Raw genomic sequence first — 27400 nt, 5'->3', positions numbered from 1 at the left:
ATAACCATACCATACAAAACCTGTCACCTCTCCAGTCGTTTCATCCCATTCACATCCGTGTATCACCTGTAAAATGTGAACACCTGAGAGAGAGAGAGAGAGAGAGAGAGAGAGAGAGAGAGAGAGAGAGAGAGAGAGACAACAGAGATCACAATGAACAGTGATGTACAAATATCTAAAGATGATTTTAAATGATTATTCATTGTGTGATGCACTGGTATGCAGACGCTGCAGTACAATCTGAATGGTTTCAGTGGCATGCTTTAGTCATATGTGACCTTTTTATTTACGGGGCAGTCATTCAACAAACAGTCAAGACATTCATGTGAAACACAAGTCAGTGGTATGGTCTTGTATTTATCTAGGGCTTTTCTACTGATTGGTAGCCTACTACTCAAAGTGTTTCTACACATCTAGACGTTCTAGCTTGAGTGAATAAGAGCACACACCAGAGCTGAGCACTGGGGGCTCCTCTAGGTTCAGTGTCAATTGTTATTACTAGTGCAGTGCCCGTCGGAAGTATGTATAGTGGGAGCTGAAGGAGATTTTTCAGTTGTGACCTTGTCGTGACCCATATCTCCTCCCCACAAAGACATTAATTGTAATGTTTTTACTGGTGGTTTTAATTGTATTAGCAGTGCACATCTTCGTGCCCGTAGCGAGACACCTGCCCAGTTTCAAATCAATCGGGCCAACGGTTCGCGAGATATGCGTGCCACAGACAAACAGACACACAGACGCTTCTTGATTTACTGGTGCAGTGCCCGTCGGAAGTATGTATTCCTATAGTGGGAGCTGAAGAAGATTTTTCAGTTGTGACCATTGTCGTGACCCATGTCTCCTCCCCACAAAGACATTAATTGTAGTGTTTTTACTGGTGGTTTTAATTGTATATACACATAGTAACATACAAAATACAAATGTAAAATCAGAATCAGAAATACAGTAGCCTATGTACATTTACAAATAAATAAATAGTGTTCAACAGAGTGACTGCTTGAGGAAAGAAGCTGTCTTTGTGTTGGCTGGTTTTGGTAAACATCTTCGTGCCCGTAGCGAGACACCTGCCCAGTTTCAAATCAATCGGGCCAACGGTTCGCGAGATATGCGTGCCACAGACAGACACACACACACACACACACACACACAAACTCACCAAATAAGTTAAAAGAAATTCTTGATTTATAGATAGATGATAAAATCACTCATGTTTTGTCTGTCTTGCTGTTGCGATGAATAAACTGTAAAATAACGTTGTCTCCGTTGCCATGGTTACCATCTAGCGTTTGAGCCAGCGCAATAATTTAGAACTGTCATCAGTTAGAGCGGAGAAAACCTATTTTACCGATATATTTTACATTTCTTATCCAAACAACGTCAAACTTAGCAGTGCACATCTTTGTGCCCGTAGCGAGACACCTGCCCAGTTTCAAATCAACCGGGCCAACGGTTCGCGAGATATGCGTGCCACAGACAGACAGACAGACACACACGCTTCTTGATTTATAGATAGATGGCGGACTACATGCACTGTAAGAAATGTCCGTAGAAATACGGTCCAATCTACTGTATTATTAGCAATGTATTTTCCGTATTTGATTATCACAGGTGTTTTTCCGTTTTTCGGGTTTGCGCATTGCATTGTGGGTACAACTGAAAGAAATGTCCGTAGAAATACGGTCCAATCTACTGTATTATTAGCAATGTATTTTCCGTATTTGATTATCACAGGTGTTTTTCCGTTTTTCGGGTTTGCGCATTGCATTGTGGGTACAACTGAAAGAAATGTCCGTAGAAATACGGTCCAATCTACTGTATTAATAGCAATGTATTTTCCGTAGTTGATTATCACAGGTGTTTTTCCGTTTTTCGGGTTTGCGCATTGCATTGTGGGTACAACTGAAAGAAATGTCCGTAGAAATACGGTCCAATCTACTGTATTATTAGCAATGTATTTTCCGTATTTGATTATCACAGGTGTTTTTCCGTTTTTCGGGTTTGCGCATTGCATTGTGGGTACAACTGAAAGAAATGTCCGTAGAAATACGGTCCAATCTACTGTATTATTAGCAATGTATTTTCCGTATTTGATTATCACAGGTGTTTTTCCGTTTTTCGGGTTTGCGCATTGCATTGTGGGTACAACTGAAAGAAATGTCCGTAGAAATACGGTCCAATCTACTGTATTATTAGCAATGTATTTTCCGTATTTGATTATCACAGGTGTTTTTCCGTTTTTCGGGTTTGCGCATTGCATTGTGGGTACAACTGAAAGAAATGTCCGTGGAAATACGGTCCAATCTACTGTATTAATAGCAATGTATTTTCCGTATTTGATTATCATAGAAAATACTTTATTATCACAATGAAAGTTTTTGTTCAGAAACAACACAAAATGATCACTTGAGGACAAATAAAAACAAATTATTTTTCAGGCAGAGTTTTCAGAAACTATAATACAATTATAAAATTAAAAATTATCACTAAAATTATCACTCCACAACAAATATGATAAAGAATGCAAGAAACTGTTTAGGAAGTACAATACAAAAATAAGGCAACATTTCTCCTCTTTAGTGCACTTTTTTCTTCTTTTCAGGGTTCTGTGGGGCCAGAGGGCTGAGAATTTTAAAAATTTCCATATGCTTATACGAGTTTGTTGTGTTACCACTGTATCTTACAGCCTTTTTACAAATAGTACAACTTGCTATCGTTTCATTTTCGGCCCGAAAATGTAGCCAAACGACAACACTACTCTTTCGCTCTGCCATTCTCCTGCCCCGTCTCTGCGTTGTGTGTAATGTGTTGCTGCTGGTCGGGCCTGGCTGGCAGCGGTGGGCGGTGTTCGGTCACCTGGCGTCGCGGAGTCACGTGACGGTACAAGAAACACACGAGGGGGGAGGAGGAGCAAAATGAGCCTGCTCTGCTCCGTGACAGCAGCGGCATTTAGACAGTCAGGTCGCCTCTTTAACAAAACGAGAGAAACTGAAACTTAAGTATCGATCTCATTACATTGGTATCGATCAATCTCGATACCAACGTTGGTATCTATAGTATCGACATTTGGATCGATCCGCCCACCACTAATAGAAAATATCTGCTTGACAATATATTATGGAGCTGGGAACAAATCCAAATAAGCAACTACACTTTAGAATGAAGTCCACCCCTCCCGCCCCCCCCAAAAAAAATAATAAAAACAAACAAACAAAAAAAAAACGAGACTATAAAAAGCGACCTGGCAAACCTGCTACCCTCCTCTTCTGATCACAGGATTACAGACATCCAGGAACACGAGAAATTTTGGACTTCGAGCATACGGGAGTGAGTTATCGCACCTCTGTGGGGAAACGATATAGATATATAGGTATATATATATAAAAAGGAAAAAAAAAAAAAAAAAATTTGAATAACGCTATTGTCTAAAAGCTATCGTTAGCTTTAGCGATAAAGTTTTGCTTATGTCAGTGCTAGTTTGCTTGAAATATTTCCCCAACAAAAATAGTTAATGCTATGTTGGTGTGTAATATTTGTGGCATTAACTGTGTCTCCTCTGCTGACATGTGGTCACAAAGACTGTGGGCGGAGGTTTTCCTCATATAATAGTCTTGCTGTGCACATGTCACGTTTACACCCAGATCCAAAGACACGACAAAGCTGGAACAGTGGTGTGTCTGTACAGTTAAAGTGTTCGTTCAATTTTTGCACCAGGGAATATGTAGACGTGAAAGGACTTGTGTCTCACTTGAGTGGCCACATACAAGAGGGTGTGACTGTAACTTGCCCCTTTGATGGATGTTCTAAAACATTTAACGTAAAGTCATCCTTTTCGTCTCACATTTCCAGGTGCCATAGAGGGTGGGATGTCACCCGGATAGCACCTGTTCATCTATGTGAACTTGCAGAGCAGTCATTTGCAGGCGAAGGATCTAATGTTGTAGAGCCTGATGGAAATAATGATGATGTCACTGATGCAGGAGAAAATGTCAGTTCAGACAGTGATAACATGCAAGACACATACACACAGAATCTAGCTCTGTTTTATTTGGGTTTGCAGGCAAAATATTTAGTTCCGGCGTCCACAATTACAGAGATAGCAAATGAAATGAAAACTCTAAATGATCTTCAACAGGACTACACATTGGATGTGCTATCTCGAGAACTTCAACAGTACGGTATTTCAGCAGACACATTAACACGTCTTGGTAACAAAGCATACCAGCAGAGCCCAATGCATGAAGCCTTGCATGCAAATGGTCCTTTAACTACGCACCACAGAAGGCTGCAATATTACAAAACACACTGTAACTATGTTCAGCCTGTTGAAGTCACACTTGGGTACAATGATAGAGGACAGAAGAGGCACTATCATTACATCCCGGTACTGGAAAGCCTTAGAGCATTGCTAAAACAGGGAAGTGCAGCTCAGCACACTTTTAGTCCTCTTCCTGTTGAAGATGCTACCCTCCGTGATTTGACTGATGGACATTCCATTAAGTCTAATGCCATGTTTACCTCAGAACCAGATTCTTTAAAGGTGATGCTTTTTCAAGATGCTTTTGAGGTTGCTAATCCTTTAGGATCTGCAAAGCAAAAACATAAAGTATTAGCTGTCTACTTCACACTGGGAAATTTATATCCACACCAGCGATCCACTGTTGATCAGATCCAGTTGGCACTGCTCTGTATTGAAAAAGACTGTAAATATTTTGTTGTGGATAAAGTTTTCACTCAGCTTGTGTCAGACTTGTGTGAGTTAGAGTCAAAGGGCATATATTTTGATGGAAAGACATATAAAGGTACTGTTGCATGCATCATGGGAGATAACCTGGGCTCCCACATGATTGGTGGCTTCACAGAAAATTTCAGCTTTGCTCAGTACTTCTGTAGATACTGTCTGGCCACAAAAGCTGAATTTCAGTCTAACCCTCTCACAGTATTCACTCATAGGGATCCTGCTGGTTATAATGAGACTGTGCAGTTTTTGGAGCGTCACCCTGAAGTGACCATGCACCAGGGCATTAAAGGCAACAGCATTTTCAACAAACTGTCCCATTTCCATGTATGTCAGCCAGGACTGCCACCCTGTCTAGCGCATGACCTGTTTGAGGGTGTGGTTGACTATGATGTAGCATTGTGTCTGCAGTTCTTGATTAAAACAAAGAAGTGGTTTGGTTATGAGTTGCTAAACAACAGAATCAAAACCTTTTCTGGTGAAAGCAGCGATAAGCCAAATGCTGTTCCCAGTAAGGGAGGAAAGCTTGGAGGCCATGCAGCCGAAAAAACAGGTGGCTGTTAAGGGTTTTGCCTATTTTAGTGCATGACAGAATTGAAGATGCTGACAGTTCTGTATGGCAACTTGTACTTCTTCTGAGGGAGGTTGTTGAATTTGTCTGTGCACCTTGCCTTTCACAGTCGCAGATTGCTTACATGAAGGTTCTGATTGAAGAGTATGTGGAAATGAGGCAAGAGCTGTTTCCAGATGTAAGTCTCAGACCAAAACATCACTATCTGCTTCACTATGCTGACTTGAGTTTACAGTTTGGTCCACTCATACATACTTGGACCATGTGCTTTGAAAGTAAACACAGTTATTTCAAAAGATGTATCAGGTCAAGTAAAAACTTCAGAAATGTGACTAAGTCACTTGCAGAGAGACATCAGTTATTTCAGGCTTATCAGTGTTGTGGAAGTCTATTTAGCCCCCAGGTTCAAGTTCCAGACTCCACCAAGTTCTATCCAGAGCTATATGATGAGAAAGTAAGGGCAGCAGTTGCTGAATTTGGACTTAACTCCTGTAACTCAGTTGTCACAGCAAAGGTCCAAGTTAGAGGAACTTCATATGGAAATGGTATGATTGTCTTACTAAAATATACAAAAAGGCAACTACAGTTAGGACAAATAGTGAGCATTGTTGTAAAAAATGAAACAACTGTCCTACTTTTGCTTCAAGGGAAAACTGCCAGTTGGATTCCTAAGCTTGGAGTCTATGCAGTTGATGAAAATAGTTCTGACCGTAAGTTCATCTGCAAACATCTGGACAAGCTCTATGATTATTATCCACTTCCTTCTTACCACAGAGGTGCGAGGTCACTAATCCCACTTAAACACATGCCGCCATGGAGCTTGTGAAAGAATTAGTTCAAAAAGGTGTGCCATCTCTCACTAATGATCTGGTGGACTCAATCATGACGAGACTTGACGCGATTGGAGTCAGCAGCGTTGATGACCTGAGCTTTGTGACAACTGAGGACATTGATGGAATTCTGCCTCCCATCCAGTGCAGAAGACTTATCAAAGCTTTCAGTGCAGGTATGTTTTTAGATTTCTATTCTATTGGTGCTTTATTTGCATGATTATTTTTGAGAAAACGATCATCAGTAATGGCTTTATAGCTAACAGGGTAAAGAAGAACAGGAGTCCGGTACATTCAAAACATTATTTGAAAAGGGAAAGACAAAGACATTTGATATCACAATATATCTCCTCTCAGCAGTGCATTAATAAAATGGACCCTTATGGGTTGTTCCATTTGTACTTAGATAAACTTTATTCATCCACAAGAGAAATTGCTTGGTCACAGTAGCTGTGACTGTACACTCTTCAGTTACAGATCTATGAGGGTTCAAACCTAATGCTGAGAATGAGTGTATTAATGTAACATTGATGTCATTAAATTTTGGTGATGTATTCTATCCATAGGGACACAAGCTGTACCCATATCGACACCACTGCCACAGAGTGATCATCAAATACCACCTTCGACACCCGGTCCTGTTGAGTCCCCATCCTGTGAGACCTATTCTGTCCCATGGCACAAAATGCCCCCAAACCTCATGGTTTCCTTGGGTGAAAAGAAAAGAGCACAGCCAAAAGACAGAAGAGAGATGGTCCGTATCATTATTGATGATTTACTCAGTATAGAGCCTGGAAGGCCTGGAAGAGCAAAGCTTCGGGGAATCGCCAAGCAGATTGTAGAGCAATATCCTTGCTCTTTTCAAGACAGAGGGCTCGGGGGAACTAATGTCATTGGGACAGGATATGATGCTCTCTTTATCCAGCTAGAAAACAGAGTTGAAAATGCAAGGAGGCCTTCAACTAGCTGCTCTCAAAAGAGGCCAGCAGAGGGTGAAGATGAAGTGAGTAAAAGGTCCAGAAATTCGGACTGTTATGGATGTATGCAGTGGCAGCCTGCTGTTGAGGATAGACCAGGACTACACTCAAAACGAGATGAGCTGAAAAGTGCCTTCAAAAGCCATCATCTAATGGTTGGGCTGCAATCATCTGTTATTATCTTGGCAATTATTCTATAGATAACTTTTCCACTAATCGAGAAGCACAAATTGATTTATTTGAAATGTCGTCGTCGTCGTCGTCGTCTTCCGCTTATCCGGGTCCGGGTCGCGGGGGCAACAGCTTCAGCAGGGAAGCCCAGACAGCCCTCTCCCCAGCCACTTCCGCCAGCTCCTCCGGAGGAACCCCCAGGCGTTCCCAGGCCAGATGAGAGATATAATCCCTCCATCGTGTCCTGGGTCGGCCTCGAGGTCTCCTACCGGTGGGACATGCCCGAAACACCTCTCCCGGGAGGCGTCCGGGAGGCATCCTTACCAGATGCCCTAGCCACCTCAACTGACTCCTCTCGACGTGGAGGAGCAGCGGTTCTACTCTGAGCTCCTCCCGTATGTCCGAGCTCCTAACCCTATCTCTAAGGCTGAGCCCGGCCACCCTACGAAGGAAACTCATTTCGGCCGCTTGTATTCGTGATCTTGTTCTTTCGGTCATTACCCAAAGTTCATGACCATAGGTGAGGATTGGAACGTAGATCGACCGGTAAATTGAGAGCTTCGCCTTTCGGCTTAGCTCTCTCTTCACCACGACCGACCGGTTAAGCATCCGCATCACTGCAGATGCCGCTCCGATCCGCCTGTCGATCTCTCGCTCCCTTTTACCCTCACTCGTGAACAAGACCCCGAGATACTTGAACTCCTCCACTTGAAGCAGGACCTCCTCCCCGACCCGGAGTGGGCAATCCACCCTTTTCCGACTGAGGACCATGGCCTCAGACTTGGAGGTGCTGATCTTCATCCCAGCCGCTTCACACTCGGCTGCGAACCGCCCCAGCAGGAGCTGAAGGTCGCTGTTCGATGAAGCTAAGAGGACCACGTCATCCGCAAAAAGCAGGGACGGGATCCTCCGATCACCGAACACAACACCCTCCCCCACCCGGCTGCGCCTAGAAATTCTGTCCATAAAAGTTATGAACAGAACCGGTGACAAAGGGCAGCCCTGGCGGAGTCCAACCCTCACTGGGAACAGGTCCGACTTACTACCGGCTACACGGACCAAACTCGCACTCCTTTGGTACAGGGACTGAATGGCCCTTAGTAAGGAGCCATCCACCCCATACTCCCGGAGCACCCCCCACAGGATGCTCCTGGGGACACGGTCGTAAGCCTTCTCCAGATCCACAAAACACATGTGGACTGGTTGGGCAAACTCCCATTTCCCCTCCAGCACCCTAGTGAGGGTAAAGAGCTGGTCCATGGTTCCACGTCCGGGACGAAAACCGCATTGTTCCTCCTCGATCTGAGGTTCAACCATCGACCGGACCCTCTTTTCCAGCACCCTGGCATAGACCTTCCCAGGGAGGCTGAGGAGTGTGATCCCCCTATAGTTGGAACACACCCTCTGGTCCCCCTTTTTAAAAATGGGGACCACCACCCCGGTCTGCCACTCCAGAGGTACTGCCCCCGATGTCCACGCAATGTTGCAGAGGCGTGTCAACCAAGACAGCCCTACAACATCCAGAGCCTTGAGATACCCAGGGCGGATCTCATCCGCTCCCGGAGCTCCACCGCCGCGGAGTTGTTTTACTACCTCGGCGACTTCTGCCCCAGAGATTGGATGGTCCAACCCCAGGCCCTCCGGCTCCGTTTCCTCTATGGAATACGTGTTGGTGGGATTGAACCGTCACCTTATCGTGGTGGAGGAGTTTGAGTGTCCTAATGACCCTAGGAGCTATGCTGTCCGGGGCAATTTGCCCCTGGTAGGGTCTCCCAAGGCAGACTGGTCTTAGGCGAAGGGCCAGACAAAGAACGGTTCAGATGACCTTTCATGAAGAAGACCAAGAGGAGAACGTGTACCCGGCCCGGAGGGTTACCGGGGCCCCACCCTGGAGCCAGGCCTGGGGCTGGGGCTCGTGGGCGAGCGCCTGGTGTCCGGGCTTTCGCCCATGGGGTCCGGCCGGGCCCAGCCCGAACGGGAGACATGGGCTCACCTCCCTGTAGGCCCACCACCCGCAGGAGGAATATGAAAGGTCCGGTGCAATGGGGATCGGGCAGCAGACCAAGGCGGGGGCCTTGGCGGTCTGATCCTCGGTTATGGAAGCTGGCTTTCGGAACATGGAACGTCACCTCTCTGGCGGGGAAGGAACCGGAGCTTGTGGAAGAGGTTGAGCGCTATCGACTAGATATAGTCGGCCTCACCTCGACACATAGCGTCGGCTCTGGAACCCAAGTCCTCGAGAGGGGTTGGACCCTCTTCTTTGCTGGAGTTGCTCCGGGTGAGAGGCGGAAGGCCGGGGTGGGCTTTTTGCTTGCCCCTGGACTATCGGCCTGTACGTTGGGGTTCTCCCGGGTGGACGAAAGGGTTGCTTCCCTGCGCCTTCGGGTCGGGGAACGGGTCCTGACTGTTGTCTGCGCATATGCGCCAAACAGCAGTTCAGAGTACCCGCCCTTTTTGGAGTCCCTAGGACGGACGCTGGATGGCGCCCCGACTGGGGACTCCATTGTCGTGCTGGGAGACTTCAACGCTCATGTGGGCAATGACAGCGTGACCTGGAGGGGCGTGATTGGGAGGAACGGCCTGCCTGATCTGAACCCGAGTGGTGTTCAGTTATTGGACTTCTGTGCGAGTCGCAGTTTGTCCATAACTAACACCATGTTCGAACATAAGGTTGTTCATCGGTGCTCTTGGCACCATGACGGCCTAGGTCGTAGGTCGATGATTGACTTTGTAGTCGTATCATCTGACCTGCGACCGTATGTTCTGGACACTCGGGTAAAGAGAGGAGCAGAGCTGTCAACTGATCACCACCTGGTGGTGAGTTGGATCAGATGGCAGGGGAAGACGCCTCGCAGACCTGGTAGGCCCAAACGAGTAGTGAGGGTCTGCTGGGAACGCCTGGTGGAGGAACCTGTCAACATGGTCTTCAACTCCCACCTCCGGCAGAGCTTCAACCGCGTCCCGGGGGTGGTGGGGGACATTGAGTCCGAATGGGCCATGTTCCGCTCCGCCATTGTGGAGGCGGCTGTTGCAAGTTGCGGCTGCAAGGTCGCTGGTGCTGGTCGCGGCGGTAACCCCCGAACCTGCTGGTGGACACCGGAGGTGAGGGGAGCCGTCAGGCTGAAGAAGGAGGCCTACAGGGCATGGCTTGTCTGTGGGTCTCCTGAAGCAGCTGACCGGTACCGGATGGCCAGGCGGTCTGCGGCGAGGGCAGTCGCTGAGGCAAAAACTCGGGCGTGGGAGGAGTTCGGTGAGGCTATGGAAGAAGACTATTTGAAATGTTGTCTCCCTATTTTCAGGAATCAACTATTCAGCAACTGATGGCCGATACATATTCCATCCAACGAGAAACTATTAACAAAGGACACAGTATAAACGCCATAATGGAAGAGTGGCCATTTCTTTTTGAAGCCATTCACCTATTTGAGCACACAGCCACCCTCCTGGGCTTTTCAGTCCAAACCAAACTGGCAGAGGAAATTTCCAGAAAAGGAAAAAGTATTCAAAACTTTTTTGCCTCAAAAGGGATGAAGATCGGTGATGATCCAGTGCAGTTGATCTCTGGCATTGCAAGACACTTCAAAGAACATCCTGATCACTTTTTCTACCAAAATGAGGTAAATGATATGCATATAAACCCCAGATAATGATCATAACATTATTAGCTGAAATCAGTGTTTCTCATAGACTTAAAAAACTTACTGTAGGTGGTGGAGGTATCACTCACATAAGAATAATTTAAAAAAATGATTCATTTCCATTCGCTTTTGATGTCCCTTTACAGTAATAGGCTACTGTCTGTTTTTTAAGATTGTAAATTATGATAATTTAAAAATTAGCGATCATAGTTGATGCTACTCTGCTTCTCTCTACTACTACTGCTGTTGTGACTTGTACCATCATTACTGTTTCTATTACTTTTACTACTGAACTTGGTGTTGTTGTCTCTGTGTACATTGGAAACAGTTAATCTCATTCACATTTTCAGATACAAGCCGATGAGGCTCTGGTTTGAAACCCATTCTATAGAACTCCGGACGTCATGTGACTTTTTTTGTTGACGACGCCATATTGGCAGGAAAATTCAGAGGGAAATGATCGCCAGCGCTGATTTCAGGCTGTCAGAGTTTACTGCATACTTTAGAAACACGGATATAAAATGACCAGTACAAGGCAAAACAGATTATATATCACGGACCCTTATCATGCCCCAAGTGTGTTTTTTCTTTTTTTTTTCTCCCAGCCTTTATCAAAAGAAATATTTGCCTTAAAATCAGCCCAAAATGCTCAAATGTTCAGGAAGTCCACTCCTTGCACTTGGTGTAGTTCATTTTCAGATAGGAGGTGCTGTTTTGTCATAACATTGTTCATGTTCATCACATTCAGTGTACATTTTGCTTTAATCTTCACAAAAAGGACTCATCTGATGGTGAAGGACTGATACTGACGAGCCTCCCAAGTACCCCATGCATCCTAATCTCAGGTTTGTAATCTGTATAATTTGTGATGTTTTGTGGGAGGGTATGGAACTTGTTGATAGACTAAATTCTTAATGTATGTACAATTTTGAGACTGAAAAAAAAACTATGGAAGACTTTTAGTGTCTTTTTGAAGAGTATGCAATAATGTGTTTTCTTGAATTAATGTTATTTTTCATACATTTTAAGGTGACTGCCATTTCAAGATTGCTGTCGATCAGGAAATCGTAAATAACCACATTACGTCCCCCATTGTGGCGCTGAGCTATGCTTTCTCGATGTTTTATGTCTGCAACATAAAATATCCAAAGGAGATGTCAACTACGTTGGAATTCATACAAAGGTAAGTGTAACAGTTAAAATTATAGTTTTGCAATGGTTGTGCTGACCTCTGCCTTATTTGTCCACCAAATGACTACCAGACATCAAACGACTACTTGCACCATTTCTCCCAACAGTAGCCTATATTCAATTTGTGCTGGAAGCCCACTTTTGTTTTTTTTTTACATAGATTTTTATCTATTGTTTTCCATCATAGATAAATACAAATCTAATCATATATGATACAATATTGACAGCATTGTGGGCTAAAGCAGTTATTATCCCTGTCATTTTGTAGTCTATTACTGATAAGACATGGCTGAAACACCAGGGACTCTTCAGCGTATGGCACATTCCAGGGATTGAACCGCTAACCCTCTGGTTTGTGGACAACTCGCTCTACCTGCTGAACCACAGCCATTGTGATTCAACTGTTTCACTTTCACCCACGGGGTGTTAGCTGCTCAGGGCCCATCATCGCCTGACGGCGGAGGAAGAGCCAGGGCTCAATCGGCCAGCTTGGTCCATTCATCTCAGGAAACACTATGTCATGCACCACTGCGGTTGTTAGAGAGAGATGTTCATGTGTTTGAGTAGTTCTGCCTGTATGGTGATTGGCACTTGACTGATATTGATAGTTATAGCTACATGGCCTCTGTCAATATCAGTGGAGCCACAGATTGAAGTCTTATTATTTTGTTCTCTTCTTTATCTGTTGTCAATCAGGCCTTCTGTGTACATTTGAGGGTAATTTTGAAAATTCTTCAATGTATTTCTATTTGATACATTTGAGTTTGTTCACATAATGTAGACTTCAAAGTTCTGGAGTATAAGAGTATTTATCCATCTCAGCCTTGTCTGCATGTTACTCTGTATTATAGTTTAATTCATTTAAATGCATGTGTAACTAAAATGCTTTTACATTTCCTTAGAATTTTCCTTGGAATAAATCCTGGCCAAGGGTCCAAGGCAGAGAGGAAAAAAGGCGCAAAGCAACAACATGTACCACCAAGGTTGTTGAAGTTCCTGTCCGACCTTAATACTTTTGAGAACCAGTGGAAAATTTGACATCTCTTTTTCGCACGCACACACGTGCACATAGTGTTTTTTTTTTAATTAGCATAGTTGAACTTTCTTGTTTGTAGAGTTATGTGTATTACTTCAAATGCACTTGAAGAACTAGAAAAAAATAAAATAAAATTGTTCTGTTCATATTGTGGTAGAATCAAATTGATTGACAGAAGCTTCTATGAAAGGTATTACGAATAACCTGTAAATCTACGGAATTAAGCGTTTTAGCATTGACTGAACCCACGTAGCAGAGACATGTGGCCCAGATCTGGCTTGAAGCCAGCACAGGTGGCGTTCACTCGGCACTGGCATACGGCATGTGAACCGGACATGGCCCAGATGCGGGAAAAGCGGCACCGTCTTGACTCCGACAGACAGATGTGAAGTGCCGAATTCGGCCCACATACCAGCTTAGACCTCTGGGCCACATATGTGAGGCCGGAGTCATCCCACCCTTAAAGTTATTTTTAGATATTTTTGAGTGAGTTGTTGTTTAACATCACAGATTTAATAAAAAATAAATAAAATACCCACACTCAACGTAAGTAACGTAAGTAACCGTCCAGGTGACTGAGGCGACCGACGTCACTGTGGCCAGAGCTGATGGCTGCTCATGCACTCCGGTGAGACGGACAACTAGTGATGGGCAATTGAGGCTTTGTTGAAAAAATGTTCATTACTCGAAAATTCAGTGATACAGTGCTCTATTAGGACATCTAGTGGACAATAAAATGTAGTGCAATGGAGACGTCTTACTGGTTTATGCTTGTATGGGACTTGATTTGCCATGCACATTCCTAATCGACTACATGAATATGTGGTTTAAAGTTGTTTATAAGATAAATATATACATATAAAAATAAAATAAACAAAAAAGCACCAATGGGAATCGAACCCTTGCTTTATCAACGTAAGACCGGTGATTTCACAGTGTAGGCTACCACTAGCCACCTTAGTGGAGGGTCCTTGTCGTTGGACCATTTTGATTACGTCACACAGTCGTGAAAGTTTTGGCGTATTTGCGTTTACGTGTGGACAGGGCCAAAAGCTCTCATGTTGCATTGTTGGCGTTGACAAATCAATTACTCTTAGAGTCCCTCTGTCCTCCACCTCTGAAACTGAAGTTAGGTTCATAAACTCATTCCCAAACAACGAGTCCATAAACTGAAGTCTGATGTTTCCCTGAAGATTACACTGTTTTTTGACTTCAGCCATAAGGTCTTCAAGAGATTCAGGGAGTCCATGTGCAAGACTCAGCCTCTGAGAGCTGCCATCAGTCAGTAAGATCTTCACGATCACAGGCATGGCCATCTTCAAAGCGCTTTATTCTGCAGAAACAAAGAATATTAATCAGACATCAATATAATTTAAAATGTCAAATCTGGTATAAAATATAGTAGTATGGCGGGAAAAAAAATAGAATAGTCAAGTAATATGTATTTAATTGAATTTCAGACATTTTAGCACTTCAAGAACCTGAGGACACCCTACACAGAATTTTGAAGCTAGGTTAGAACAAATTAAGTCTGAACAAAAAAAAAAAACCCACAAACAATCCTAAACATGTCATAACTTCATACAAGTTCTTATTTCCCCTCCTCCCCCACCCGCCATAGTCAGTCTGGTGCAGAGGCTAAGTAAGATGAAATTCACTCAACACTGGCTAGCGGCTGCTCTCCAACAGCTGTAGCACTGTGGGCAGCGGAGGGCCCGGGAGCCGCGGGCTCAGAAATACACACCGACGGTTACTGTCCACAGTAAATTAACTAGCAGGTGTTAGCTAAAGTTCCCCAACATGGTATGGAAATAGGATATAAGTACACAGAGTTAACAAGCTTGTTATAGTACGTTACTGTTTGAAAACATGGCTCGAATGTCGCCCAACTTCAAAGAACATATATAAATTTGAAGAACTTACTTTTTCAGATATTGTGTCGCAACGTCTTGTTGAAAAGCATGGAGACTTTCCCACAATGTTCTGTTACGGTTCGCGGTCTTTCCTTCTAAGAGTTCTTCTTCTTGGTCTGTTTTTGGCATCTACCGCTGCGTAAACGCCATCTTCTGTTTCGGAGGAACACTGTCTGGCGACATTAAAACGGCAGAGACTAAACTCGATTACAATGAGTTTGTTTTTTTAATTTGATTAATTTCAATCAACTTGCAACAAACTAGTTAGTTCAACATTCTTTATAAACAACTTGAGTGTACTTGATTAAACCATGTTCACAAACAGAAAATAAATGAATTGTGTTGTTTTTACTAACTTCACTTTTGTAAATTCAAAGACCCAGTATTTCCATTTTTTCAGTGTATCGGTTCCCTGAATATGCGTTAATGTGTGAAATGGAAATGAGAGGCATTAACTTACAACACTTTGTAGAAGACGCTTGCTAAAGTTCACTCCATTTACTCGTATTGGTTCGCGGGACAGAGCTGCCTCCTCCAATAAGGCAGTGACGTTGACGTATCGCAACAACGGGCCAACCCGCTCAATGAGGCGTCTATGTTGTCTATGACGTTAACGAGCTGTAGCTCAGCATGTTAGCATGTTAGCCATAGCAGTTTGTTCAAATAGAATGAGTGAAATCTGTGCCAATAAGCATTGCACATTTAAACCTTAATACCATTCCATAACAGATGTTTTTTATTTTATCTTCAGAAATACAAGTTAATCTAAAAAACAAGGATTACCGTTAAGACTTTATATTTTAGCTAGGGATGTCCCGATCCGATCACGTGATCGGAAATCGGGGCCGATCACGTGGTTTCAGACTCGATCGGAATCGGACGTTACATCCCGATCAGGGATCGAATATATATATATATATTTATATTTATTCTCATTATTTTTTTTATCAGATCTATAATATTTCAAAACAAATGGGAAAAATAACAGCTTAGTATTTGCTGTTATGTGGTGGTACAGAGTCAGAACAGAACAACACAGAAACAACGTATGCGGCATGACGTCACTTTGCTGCGTGCTGTAAAGGAAGCAGAACACGGCAGCAACTTCAAGCCAGTGGCGCGAATATGTCTGCGGTGTGGAGATATTTTAAAGTTGATGAAAGAAATTTCGCGATTGTTGATATCATAGAAGGATAAAATAAAAAATCAGGGATATCCTGGATCTGTTTCTTCGCTGTTCTTCATTTTTTTTAATGTACTGTAGAAGTATCGGATCGGGACTCGGTATCGGCAGATACTCAAAATCAAATGACTCGGACTCGGACTCGGGGGCAAAAAAAACCTGATCGGGACATCCCTAATTTTAGCCGACTAAAATTACTATATATTTAGTTGACTAAAATCCTATGATTTTTAGTCGACTAAAACTAGACTAAAACTAAAATGATTTAGATGACTAAATTATGACTAAAACTAAAATGATATTTTTGTCAAAAGACTATGACTAAAACTAAATCAAAATTAACACTGGTGGTCTGCTGGGGGAACAGCATTGCAGCCAGTGACGCCAACAGACTGAACAAACTGATCAGGAAGGCTGGCTCTATCATTGACTGCAGACAGGAAACTTTGGATTGGTGATGGAGAAGAGGACTCTGAACAAACTGTTATCAATCATGGATAACCCTGACCACCCTCTCCACCACACAATAGACAGACATGGAGCAACTTCTCCAGAAGGCTCTGACAACTTCGTTGTCTCAAAGAACGCTACAGAAAATCTTTCCTGCCTCAAGCCATCAGTCTGTACAACTCCTCATCTGTGTGTGACAGATGACACTCTGGACTTTTGTTTTTCTTGCACATTTGCACATGCTTGTTTGGTTATTGGTTGTAAATTCATTATATTTCATTACAATTTAATTACATTTTTTAATATTCACTTATTTTTAATATTCACTTATAATTTTTTATAAGTTTTTTAGTTCTCTATTTTTTATTGTTGATTTTACCTTTTTGTTATATTTTATGTATAGTGTCAAGTGCCTGTACATTGCTGCTGCAACAGTGAAATTTCCCAGTTTGGGATTAATAGAGAAACTATCTATCTATACTGTTACCACTATATCTATCACCATTTATCAATGTTGTTTCTTCATCCTTTTTGTCTCTATTCTTTCATGCATGTATTTTTTATCCACTTTTCCTCTTTACATATATTACATATACCTTCCAGATTCACCAGTTTCACTCTGCACCCACACAACACAGAGTACATTGGTAGCTTTCTTGTGCCAACTATTGTATCCCTGTCTTGTAAGCGTTTCTGTGGTTTGTGTTCAATAACAATAAAAATTGTCATGAATACTATTAAGTGACTCATCACTGTTTTTACATCCAAGACTGCTTAATTGAAAAATGATAACCATCTGCTGGTGACCACTGTTGAATATGAAGATTCTCACTCATCCAACATATGGTTTGTCAAAAAAAAAATAATTAAGCTAAAACAAAATGGAATATGTAGGCCTACCTGTACTTTCACTGTGGTTGAAGAGCTGCATCAAACGGTTCATCCTGCTTTTGAAGACGAGTGGTACCATCTCAAAACACTCCGCAGTGTGCCATGTCGACATATGAGGAATGAGGTCGAACAATTTGTTCATCCAGTCCTGTTTTGGTTCGAATATCTTGTTGCTGCCATCACAGTGACCCATCTGGACGTCATCAATCTGTCCTAGCATCACAAACTCTGGAAGGTTTGGGACTCCAGAGGGCAAGGTAATGTAATACTTCAGTGAGTGTTTCACTGTGGGACAAACAACAAATATAATATCATTGTAAACTGAATAATAAAGATCATATAAAAATAATTTAGAATAGTCTTTACACTTGAAAAAAAGATCCGGTCAGTATTTAGTTAAAGGAATGAGGAAGAGCAACATAGAGTCGAGAGGAAAACGTGTCAAGGTTTCTAACGTCAGTAAACACATAAATAAAACATTTAGTGCAGATAAAAATGTTCAAGTTGCACTGAAAGTGTTTTATTTGTATTATTAGTTGAACTTAAAGTGAAACTAAACTTCGAGGCTGCAGCAGAACTGTGGAACAGAGTCGAGTGGAAAGAATTTAAAGAAAAGACGATGAAGAATGTGAATGTGATCTTACCTGATGATGAAACATGACACAAGAGAAGCAGCAAAACTAACTTTAGCATCTTATTCGACATGTGGTCAAGACTCCAGCTGGATGAAAACTGACTGAACCCGAAAGTAAAACGTCAGAGTTTCCACCAGATGAGAAATTAAGAAATATGTTACTGTCGCAATAAAATGCTCGTAACTTGACCCAGACTACAATATGCACTAAAATAACTTGAACAATCACACGCTAGGGCAGTGCATTTAAAAACAAAGCTATTCTATTTAGATGGAACTACAGTAGCTAACCTAAAGAATAAGACAGAGAACTCGGTCATTTCAGAGAAACAACTCCTTTACTTACTGCCTCACTTAAACACACCCACCCTCAGTGTCCGACCGCAGCGGTGGGGACTGACCAACTAAAGTTATTATTACCTCCTCCAAATGATCAGCTGACTGCATGGCAATGTTGTGTTCAGACAGAAATCCTGCTTGCTCAGTTTGGCTGTTTAGACCGAGTTTTAAATTTTTGCTTTTTCATTTGTTTGTTGCAAACACTGGGCAGGGATTTGATTCGGAGCCAAAGACTTTTTTTTTTTTTTTTTTTTTTAAATAATAAATAAATAAATAAATAAATAAAAATAGGGAGGTTCTGATACTTTTACGAACTTACGAACAACTTACGAACTTGTACGAAGCTGATTATATAATCAGCTTCGTACCAAAATCTCGGTAAAATGTCTTTAATGTGGTGGATTTACTGTAAAACGCTGAAGGAGAATGTTATAACTGCTGCAGTATTTATGTTGAATACAACAAGCCTTTTCATTTTGGCTGCAGGACAATATAAAAATACTTCTGACGTGTCTGTTACTTGACACTTTATTCTGAATATCATCAATAAAATGAGAGAAAAACTGAAACAAAAACTGAATAGTGTTGGTTTAATGTTGAATGAGAAGATCTATTTGATCCAGTTAGTAATGAAGCAGCAGCATTCTCATATGTATGCAAGAGACTGATGGATGACTTACTAAATTATATAAACATTACAACAGTCCAAAGGTAGAATTGTGTATTTGACTAATGAAAGGTAGGATACAACAATAACTACAGACTTTGCTGAACACCACCCAAACATTTTAGTCCAGAGGAGTGGCTCCTTAAAAAAATACTGGTGGAAAAAAACAAGCAGCAACAAGAAAACTGACTCACCAGGAAAAACTGCTAGAAAAATAAACTCACTCTATCCTCCATATTAGAAAGTTTATTGGGAGCAGGGGACACTTTCACTTTTCTTGATGCCATTTAATTAGTAGTTATTTTGATGTTATCAGAGCTGCAGATATTACAGTTATAATTATTTATATACCAGTGTTCTGAGTTGTTCACGTGAAGAACTGCATCATGTCCAGTGGGTCAAGTTCTACGTGTTACCTGAGCTGGTGTGTTTTGGACTTTAGCAGCAGACAAGTAGAGACAAGCAGCTTTACATGAAGCAGCAGAAAGATAAACACATGATAAGATCTAGAGATAGATTCATATTTTCTGATTTGATTTATTGGAAAGACTGTAATTATTCATTCACAGGTACAAATGTGCCAGCTTTCAACCTAAATCACAGTATGAACTAAAACCAGCTCAGATGATTGGTTCAGCATTTAAACATATTCATTAGGATCTTCATCCACATTAAAGTTCAATTAATACGCTGAGCTGCAAGAGAACAAGTAACTGCTGTGAGAGTTCAGGTGAGCTCAGATTTCTAGAATACCATCATAAGGTGTGTACGGTCCTGGTGTCACTCATTCTGTTTTGGCATTTAGACACTTAGCAATATGAAACACGTAAACACAAATAAACATAAAAAAAATATCTTAGCTTTAACAACACAATATCAAAACATTAGAATTAAAACAAAAAAAAAAAAAAACGGTACAGAATTAGGGCCAACTTAATAAATACTGAAAAAAAGGCAGTTTGACACATAGTAGTAGAAGTAGTAGTAGTAGTAGTAGTTCACTGTTGGAAACATAATGAGGAGAAACCCATGTACAACATTAACATATTCATTCCACAGTGGTGTAACCGGCCCAACTAACTAGCAGGTTCCACTAGACTTCATTTAATCTAGTGTCTGATTGTAAACATCAAATTATGATGAATCTGCCCCACAAAAGAAAAGAACATGGTTTCAGTTATCCAGTATCAAGTGTAGGACAGTGTATTTAGTGTTCACCTGTAATTCATGTAAGTTATTGTAAACTTTAAAATATAAGAAAAATATATTGTCAACTAGGTTTCTGGATTCGGTCTCTCAGAGAGTTCAACGTTGTTCACAGGATCTGTAAGGTCTGAAACAAACAGAGTTAAAGGTCAACTCGTAGTCTGGAGAAATCATCAACAGTTTGTTAGATCAGCTGAAACAGAATAAAATCAGTTTTACTTACCAGGTGGAGCCTTTTGGTCTGAAATGAAAAGTAAAGACAGGTCATTTCAGTTCCAGTTGTTAATGTCAGAATATCTTTCATCATCTTATCTCCAGTGAATATGATCCTCTTCTACTCACTCAACCTGAAGAATAAATCCACTCTGCTCTTCTGTTTAGTTCTCACTTTGTTTCTTTCTTCATCACTTCTCTCCCTCATCATCATAGTATAGTCATGTTCTCCTGACTTCTCCTGACTCTGAGACTTACTCAGCTTTTACTGCTGGATGCTTCAAATTGTAGGATTCAACTCAAAGACTAAATCAAAGTAGCTCACCTTGTTTCTTTTCATGAACCATGAATTCAGCAGCTGCTGCAAAGATGAGAACAAGAACAACCACTGCAGTGGTGATGGTGGTGATGATGATGATGGTCATGTTCCTGGGCTTCTCTGTTGAACAAAGAACAAACTAAATACTAAGAAAAGTCCAGAAAAAACAGGTTAGAACAGAGGTACAGTCATCCATAAATGTGGTTTTGTTTTTATGAACCAAGACTGACTGCTCCTTTCTACCACATCTACTGTTCATCTCTACCATAACTATCAAACACAGACAACATGACCAAAGAACGTTAAATGAAGCAATTATTAAAGAATATATTGACTAAGGTCACAAACTGCATTGACGTCTTTACGAGTCTCATTCAATGGATCCACCACGTAAAATGACAATACAATCACTGGTACAGCAGCCACTCAGTGGCGTATAGGTTCGTTTTGTTGTTTTTTGTTGAAACAACTCACTGATTTTTATTATTAGTTAAATTTTCAACTGAATTGAAACACAAAACCTCAAATATCAAAAAATATCCAACAATATTAATTTCCTCTTACCCCAGTTGGTTCTGATCTCTGTTTTATTCAGTTTGGTGATGATGTCGTCCTCCACACCAGAGAGATGAAACACACAGTCGTACCTCCTCCAGTCTTCAGGTGAGACTGATGAAATGTTCAGGTCAACATTCATCTGGAAGGATCCATCATGGTTGGGGAGGATCTCTCCATGTTCCACTCCTTCATGAATCTCCTCTCCATCTTTCCTCCAGAACACCATGGCTCTGTCAGGGTAGAAACCTGTAGCGTGGCAGCTGACTGGAGAGGAGGGAGTCTTCTGGAGGAGAGACACTGAAGGGAGGTCTGGAGAGAGAGAGAGAATGAGACATTTAGTTCACATCAAGCTCATGTAAAAATGTTCACACTTGTCTTTACTGGAAGTGACTGACTACGTTCAAATACTCCCATCTTTTTGTCAGACATAATGTTGGTTGAGCCACAAAGATCTTTCAATGATGGTGACTACACTGATCAGCCACAACATTAAAACCACTGACAGGAGTAACACGAAGTAACATTGATCATCTTGTGACAATTCAGTGTTCTGCTGGGAAACTTCTGGACCTGGTATTCATTGGTGTGGATGTTACTTAGACATGTAGCACTCACCTAGACCAGACCAGGCTCCCCCACCCCTTAGCAATGACACTCCTTGATGGCAGCAGCCATCCCCAGCAGGATGCAGCCTGACACAGACACACACACAAAAACACTTTAGGAACAACTAAAAAAAACTATGAAGAACGAGGTGTTGATCTGGCCTCCAGATTCACTAGACCCCAAACTGATCAAATATATGTGGGATGTTCCACAGAGGCCCCTCCCCTCAAAGACCCCCACTAACAACATTCTGTTGCCAGACACCACAGGATACCCTCAGAAGGCCCATGTCCATTCTCTGTCACAAGGGAGACATACACAATATGAGGTCATAATGTTATGCCTGATCTGTGTGTGATTTATGTAGATTAGGATCACATATCTTGTCAGACAATCAGGTAGCGTTTTGTAAAAAGGTACAGCAGCAAAACGTCCCCAGATCAGCTAAACTTCATCCTTCTAGTCTCCATGACTAATAAACCTCCAAATGACCACCACCCTGAGTCCATAGCCCTGAGACCATTACACTTCCTGGTGAAGCAGTTTGTTGTTCCAAACATCATTTAACATGAGCAGTGTGTTTTCACAGGAATGTTCAAATGTAGTGTCTGTTTATCTGTTTTTCTCTTTCAGATAAAGTCACTAGTTTGCCTCTTCTGTTGCAATGCAGCTGAAATATTAGTGTTACGTCAACATTCAGATTACTTCCAGATGTTTGACACATACCATGGAAGCAAAAGAAAAAGTTCCAGCCAAAACTTTCAGTTGTTGAACTGTTAGTGTTACTCTAGAGCAGGGTTGTTTAACATATGGCTCAAGGGCCAAAATCAGCCTGCTAGAAGGTCTAATATGGGTCCAGTTGTGTGTTCTGTGTTTATACAGATACTGTGATGATGAGTATATCAAGAATGAAAAGCTCTTTACATATTGTAAGCAGGCAGGTTCTGCAAGAAGGTTCTGGGTTTGAACCTTCCTGTCCAGCTTGGATCTACTCACATTCTTTTTGTTGCTACTGACTGTAATCTAGAAAATTAATTAGACTTTTTTTAATCTGCCTTCTCTCTCTCTCTCTCTCTCTGACACACTCTACAGCCATTAATTTAGAAAAGTCAGACATTCACACGCTGTGCAGATGTTGTTTCCATGGCTTGGGTGGATGGGTGGATGGGACACCAGCATTCTCCTCCTGAATCCTCTTCATGTTGTCTCCTCTGGGTTTGTGATCTCACCAGTGCCTTGCCCAGCTCCTGGAGAAATAACCATCTCATCTGGAGCTTTCCTCTTTTCCACTCTGGGTTCAAAGCCACTCACAGTGTGCGGTCATTGAAAATATGTTCTTTTATATGTACTTCACAGAAAAGAAGCCAAGGGCCAATCAATTAATCCCATGGCTCCATAGTCTAGTGTGTCCATATTTTAACAGACATTCAAGAAAAAATGTTTTATGATCGTCTCGTTTCTTTCATTATCTCCAGCAGGTTGACATATTTAGTTCAGAGTGAAATGTCTGGACAACTATCAACCCCGTTATCCCACTATGTGAAGATTTCCATGAAATCTACACAATCATGGTCCAAAGAGAATGAACTGACTTTTCATTTAACTCCTCATCTGGATCAGTAATATCTGCAGCTCTGGTGATGAAGAAGAAGCATATCAAGAATATCAAGCTGCTGCTAATGTCACATGTTTTTTGGTTTTTTTTAAATCAGTATTGTTTTCAGGAGCCCCTCCTCTCTCACATGGACTAAAACATTTGGCTGGTGTTCAGCAAAGTCTGTTGTTATTGTTGTATCCTACCTTTCGTTAGTCAAATAACCAATTCTACCTTTGGATTTTAAATTTCCAACTCACAAATCATCTGAACAATTAATTGCTTCACCAAAATCTTCCCTACTCTCACAAAAGATCTTTCTTTCTGCAATTTCCTTTAATGTTTGGTGAAACGTTGTCTTTGTACATCATCATCATCATCATCATCATCATCTCTTTGTTGAGTTATTCCAGTTATACCTGAAGACAGTGGCGGCTGGTGAATTTTGTATTAGGGGGGGCGCAAAGTTTGTAAATCAAACCCCTGTAGGGGGCTCTGGGGGCATCCTCCCCCAGTAGATTTTTGTGATTTTCACGTACAAACTAAGCATTCTGGTGCATTCTGACAAAATAATAAAGACAAAATAGAACATCTCCTTACAAAGACAAATGGGGCCATGGAACTAAGTTTTAACTTAATTTATTTGCCTTGTAAAATCCAGCAAGTTTAAAAGTGCTAATACGTCATTTTAATCGCATATAAATATTTGACCTGAGAACAGTGAGAAGTTATTTTTTCATATGGATTTTTAGTATACCATTGAATAATGACTGAAATTTCCCATCCAAGGGGCCAACCAAAGCGGTTTCATCAGCTTCTTCGTTCATGTTCACTGTTGTTTGTAGTCTGAAGTAATGAACGCTAGTTGGTGCTCCAGTATAATCGGTCCGCCGAACTCATCCAGTGAGAAACGTTCCGCGGTGCAAAAATAAGTGTGATTAAAATGCGTAAAAAATGATTAACCCGTTATTTTTGTGTATTTAATTAATCTTAATTAACAAGTTAAAGTCCCGGCCCTAGTTTTAAGTCCTTCATCCCCGTTGTAGTCCATAACATCTCTGTCCCGGGACTTTGAAACAGCACGCAGGGGAAACAAAAAAAGCCGTTTAGCATACACGTTTGAGGTGAAGCTCCTTGTGTATGTCCTCCCACAATCAGTAGGCTAGCCTGCTGCGAAATGTTTAAGTCCGGACAGTCGGGTCCCAACTCCTTCACCCTTTTCTTCTCCACATAGATATATATATACCAGAGCCCGTCCACCATATTATTATATTATATTCGTCTACCATATTAGACGTTCTCTGGTATATACAGTCAATGCAGCCGACCGACGAAAATTGCGCGAATGTTTCCTGATGGACGTGATTGATTGATGAATTGTCCAATCAAGCAGCTATCTCTTTGCTCAGTTACGTATGACGCAAGCGCGTTAGGACGAGCCCCAAATCCTCATTGAAAATGCATTGAAGGCTCATTTTCCGAAAAAAAAACTTTTAACATGAGAGTCAATGGGAGAAGCTGGGGCAATTTTCCACGTTGATGAATTCGCCCAGAGAGGCGGGACCATTTGAAACGCGACTTGAACCTGACGATTCTGATTGGACAATGACAGATAATATGTCTAGAACACTGAAAACTACTTTTGCTGTGATAGAATTTGTAAAAAAAAAAAATCCTCTTTCTCCCAGCTGGTAGGGCGTCGCCCAAATCGCCCCTATACACCATCCGCCCCTGCCTGAAGATACGAAAATGTCCTGACAGTGAGTTTTTACCTTGGTAACCAGTTCACGGTTTTTGTCGCCCTCTAGTGGAAGGTCACTGAAACACAACTTTCACCGAGAGTCTCATCAAACCAAGACATCCAGGCTGGATTGTGGTCTTCAATAGATTTTTTTTCACATGAGTCATTTTAACAGTGCTTACAACTGCTTTAACTATAAAAAGAAAAAAATATTAAAGTAGAAGCTTACAAGCTACACTTCTATATTTACATTAATCATCCTTTCATAATCATTTCTTGTTGTATTCACTGGTTCATGTTCTTGCATCTCTTTCATGCTGACCTATAGCTTCAAATGAGGAATTAAAGATGCGTATGTATTATTATATTGACCATCCATCAGTCTCTTGCATACATATGAGAATGCTGCTGCTTCATTACTAACTGGATCAAACAGATCTTCTCAATCAACACTCATCCAACACTATTCAGTTTCAGTTAAAGTTTTTCCCACATTTTATTGATGATATTCAGAATAAAGTGACAAGTAACAGACACATCAGAAATATTTTTATATTGTCCTACAGCCAAAATGAAAAGGCTTGTTCAACATAAATACTACAGCAGTTATAACATTAAATAAGTCTCCTTCAGCGTTTTACAGTAAATCCACCACATTAAAGACATTATACCAAGATTTTGTTACGAAACTGATTAGTTATTGTTGTATCAGAACCTTTTGTTGTAAATAAAGTTAAAAAAAAAAAATAATTAAACCCGCCTTACAGAGTCGGTGGAAACTGCGACATTTTCTACTTTCCGGTTCAGTCAGTTCTCATCCAGCTGGAGTCTTGACCACATATTGAATAAGATGACATAAGATGCTAAAGTTAGTTTTGCTGCTTCTCTTGTGTCATGTTTCATCATCAGGTAAGATCACATTCACATTCTTCATCGTCTTTTCTTTAAATTCTTTCCACTCGACTCTGTTCCACAGTTCTGCTGCAGCCTCGAAGTTTAGTTTCACTTTAAGTTCAACTAATAATACAAATAAAACACTTTAACTGCAACTTGAACATTTTTGTCTGCACTAAATGTTTTATTTATGTGTTTACTGACGTTAGAAACCTTGACACGTTTTCCTCTCGACTCTCTGTTGCTCTTTAACTAAATACGGACCCCTGTTTTAAGTTATTACTATGTAATTGTTATTATTTCATTTACAGTGATATTATATTTGTTGTTTGTTCCACAGTGAAACACTCACTTAACTATTACATCACCGCATCTTGTGGAGACTCAAACCTTGAGTTTGTGACTGTTGCAGTGGTTGATGACATCCTGGTGGGTTACTGTGATGGCAGCAACAAGACATTAGAACCAAGACAGGACTGGATGAAAAAATTACTGGATGAGAATCCTCAATTCTGCGAATGGCACTGTAGTCAGTGTTTCAACAATGTACCACCCTTCCTTAAAACAGTGATTAACAGTTTGAAGCAGCTCTTCAGCCACAGTGAAGGTACAGGTAGGCCTACATATTCCATTTAGTTTCAGCTTTAGGTTTTTGACATCCCATGTCCTGGATGACTGAGAACCTTCACATTCATCAGTGTTCATCAGCAGAGTGTTACAGTTTATCAGTTCAGCAGTCTTGAATGCAAAGACAACTACTTTAGTATACATGACAAGTTAATAATGATCTGATTTAGTTCATCACATTTCATTTTAGGTTCAGCTAATCCATAAAAAAGAGCATTAGCACTGGGGTTGATAATGTAAATAAATAAAACATTCACAATTCAGCCTCACCTGCGAAACAATCGGTGGAGTCACAGACTATTTAAATGATGTAAAATCCTTGACACTGAACCTGGAGGACCCCCCAGTGCTCAGCTCTGGTGTGTGCTCTTATTCAATCAAGCTAGAACGTCTAGATGTGTAGAAACACTTTGAGT

At 41.4% G+C, this 27400-nt stretch overlaps 2 protein-coding genes across 2 annotated transcripts in view; both read right to left on the bottom strand.

The window, feature by feature from the left end:
• LOC311500947 (major histocompatibility complex class I-related gene protein-like) overlaps positions 1–27400 on the bottom strand; it is a gene marked incomplete at both ends in the record, with an annotated part of 84794 nt that overhangs the window by 25062 nt on the left and 32332 nt on the right. The window contains one exon of the mRNA XM_084562584.1: positions 17596–17871. Within this exon, the coding sequence (XP_084418710.1) occupies positions 17596–17871 (276 nt within the window). The remainder of the gene's footprint in view (positions 1–17595; positions 17872–27400) is intronic.
• LOC311500920 (major histocompatibility complex class I-related gene protein-like) overlaps positions 20649–27400 on the bottom strand; it is a gene marked incomplete at its 5' end in the record, with an annotated part of 36366 nt that continues 29614 nt past the window's right edge. The window contains 2 exons of the mRNA XM_084562556.1: positions 20649–21084; positions 21529–21831. Coding sequence (XP_084418682.1) covers positions 20957–21084; positions 21529–21831 — 431 coding nt within the window. The 3' untranslated portion in view covers positions 20649–20956. The remainder of the gene's footprint in view (positions 21085–21528; positions 21832–27400) is intronic.

The sequence above is a fragment of the Chelon labrosus genome, assembly GCF_963514085.1.
Source record: "Chelon labrosus genome assembly, chromosome: 16".
Lineage (NCBI taxonomy): Eukaryota > Metazoa > Chordata > Actinopteri > Mugiliformes > Mugilidae > Chelon > Chelon labrosus.
The sequence above is the reverse complement of the archived record's forward strand: the minus strand, read 5'-3'. Positions and strand labels throughout refer to the sequence as shown.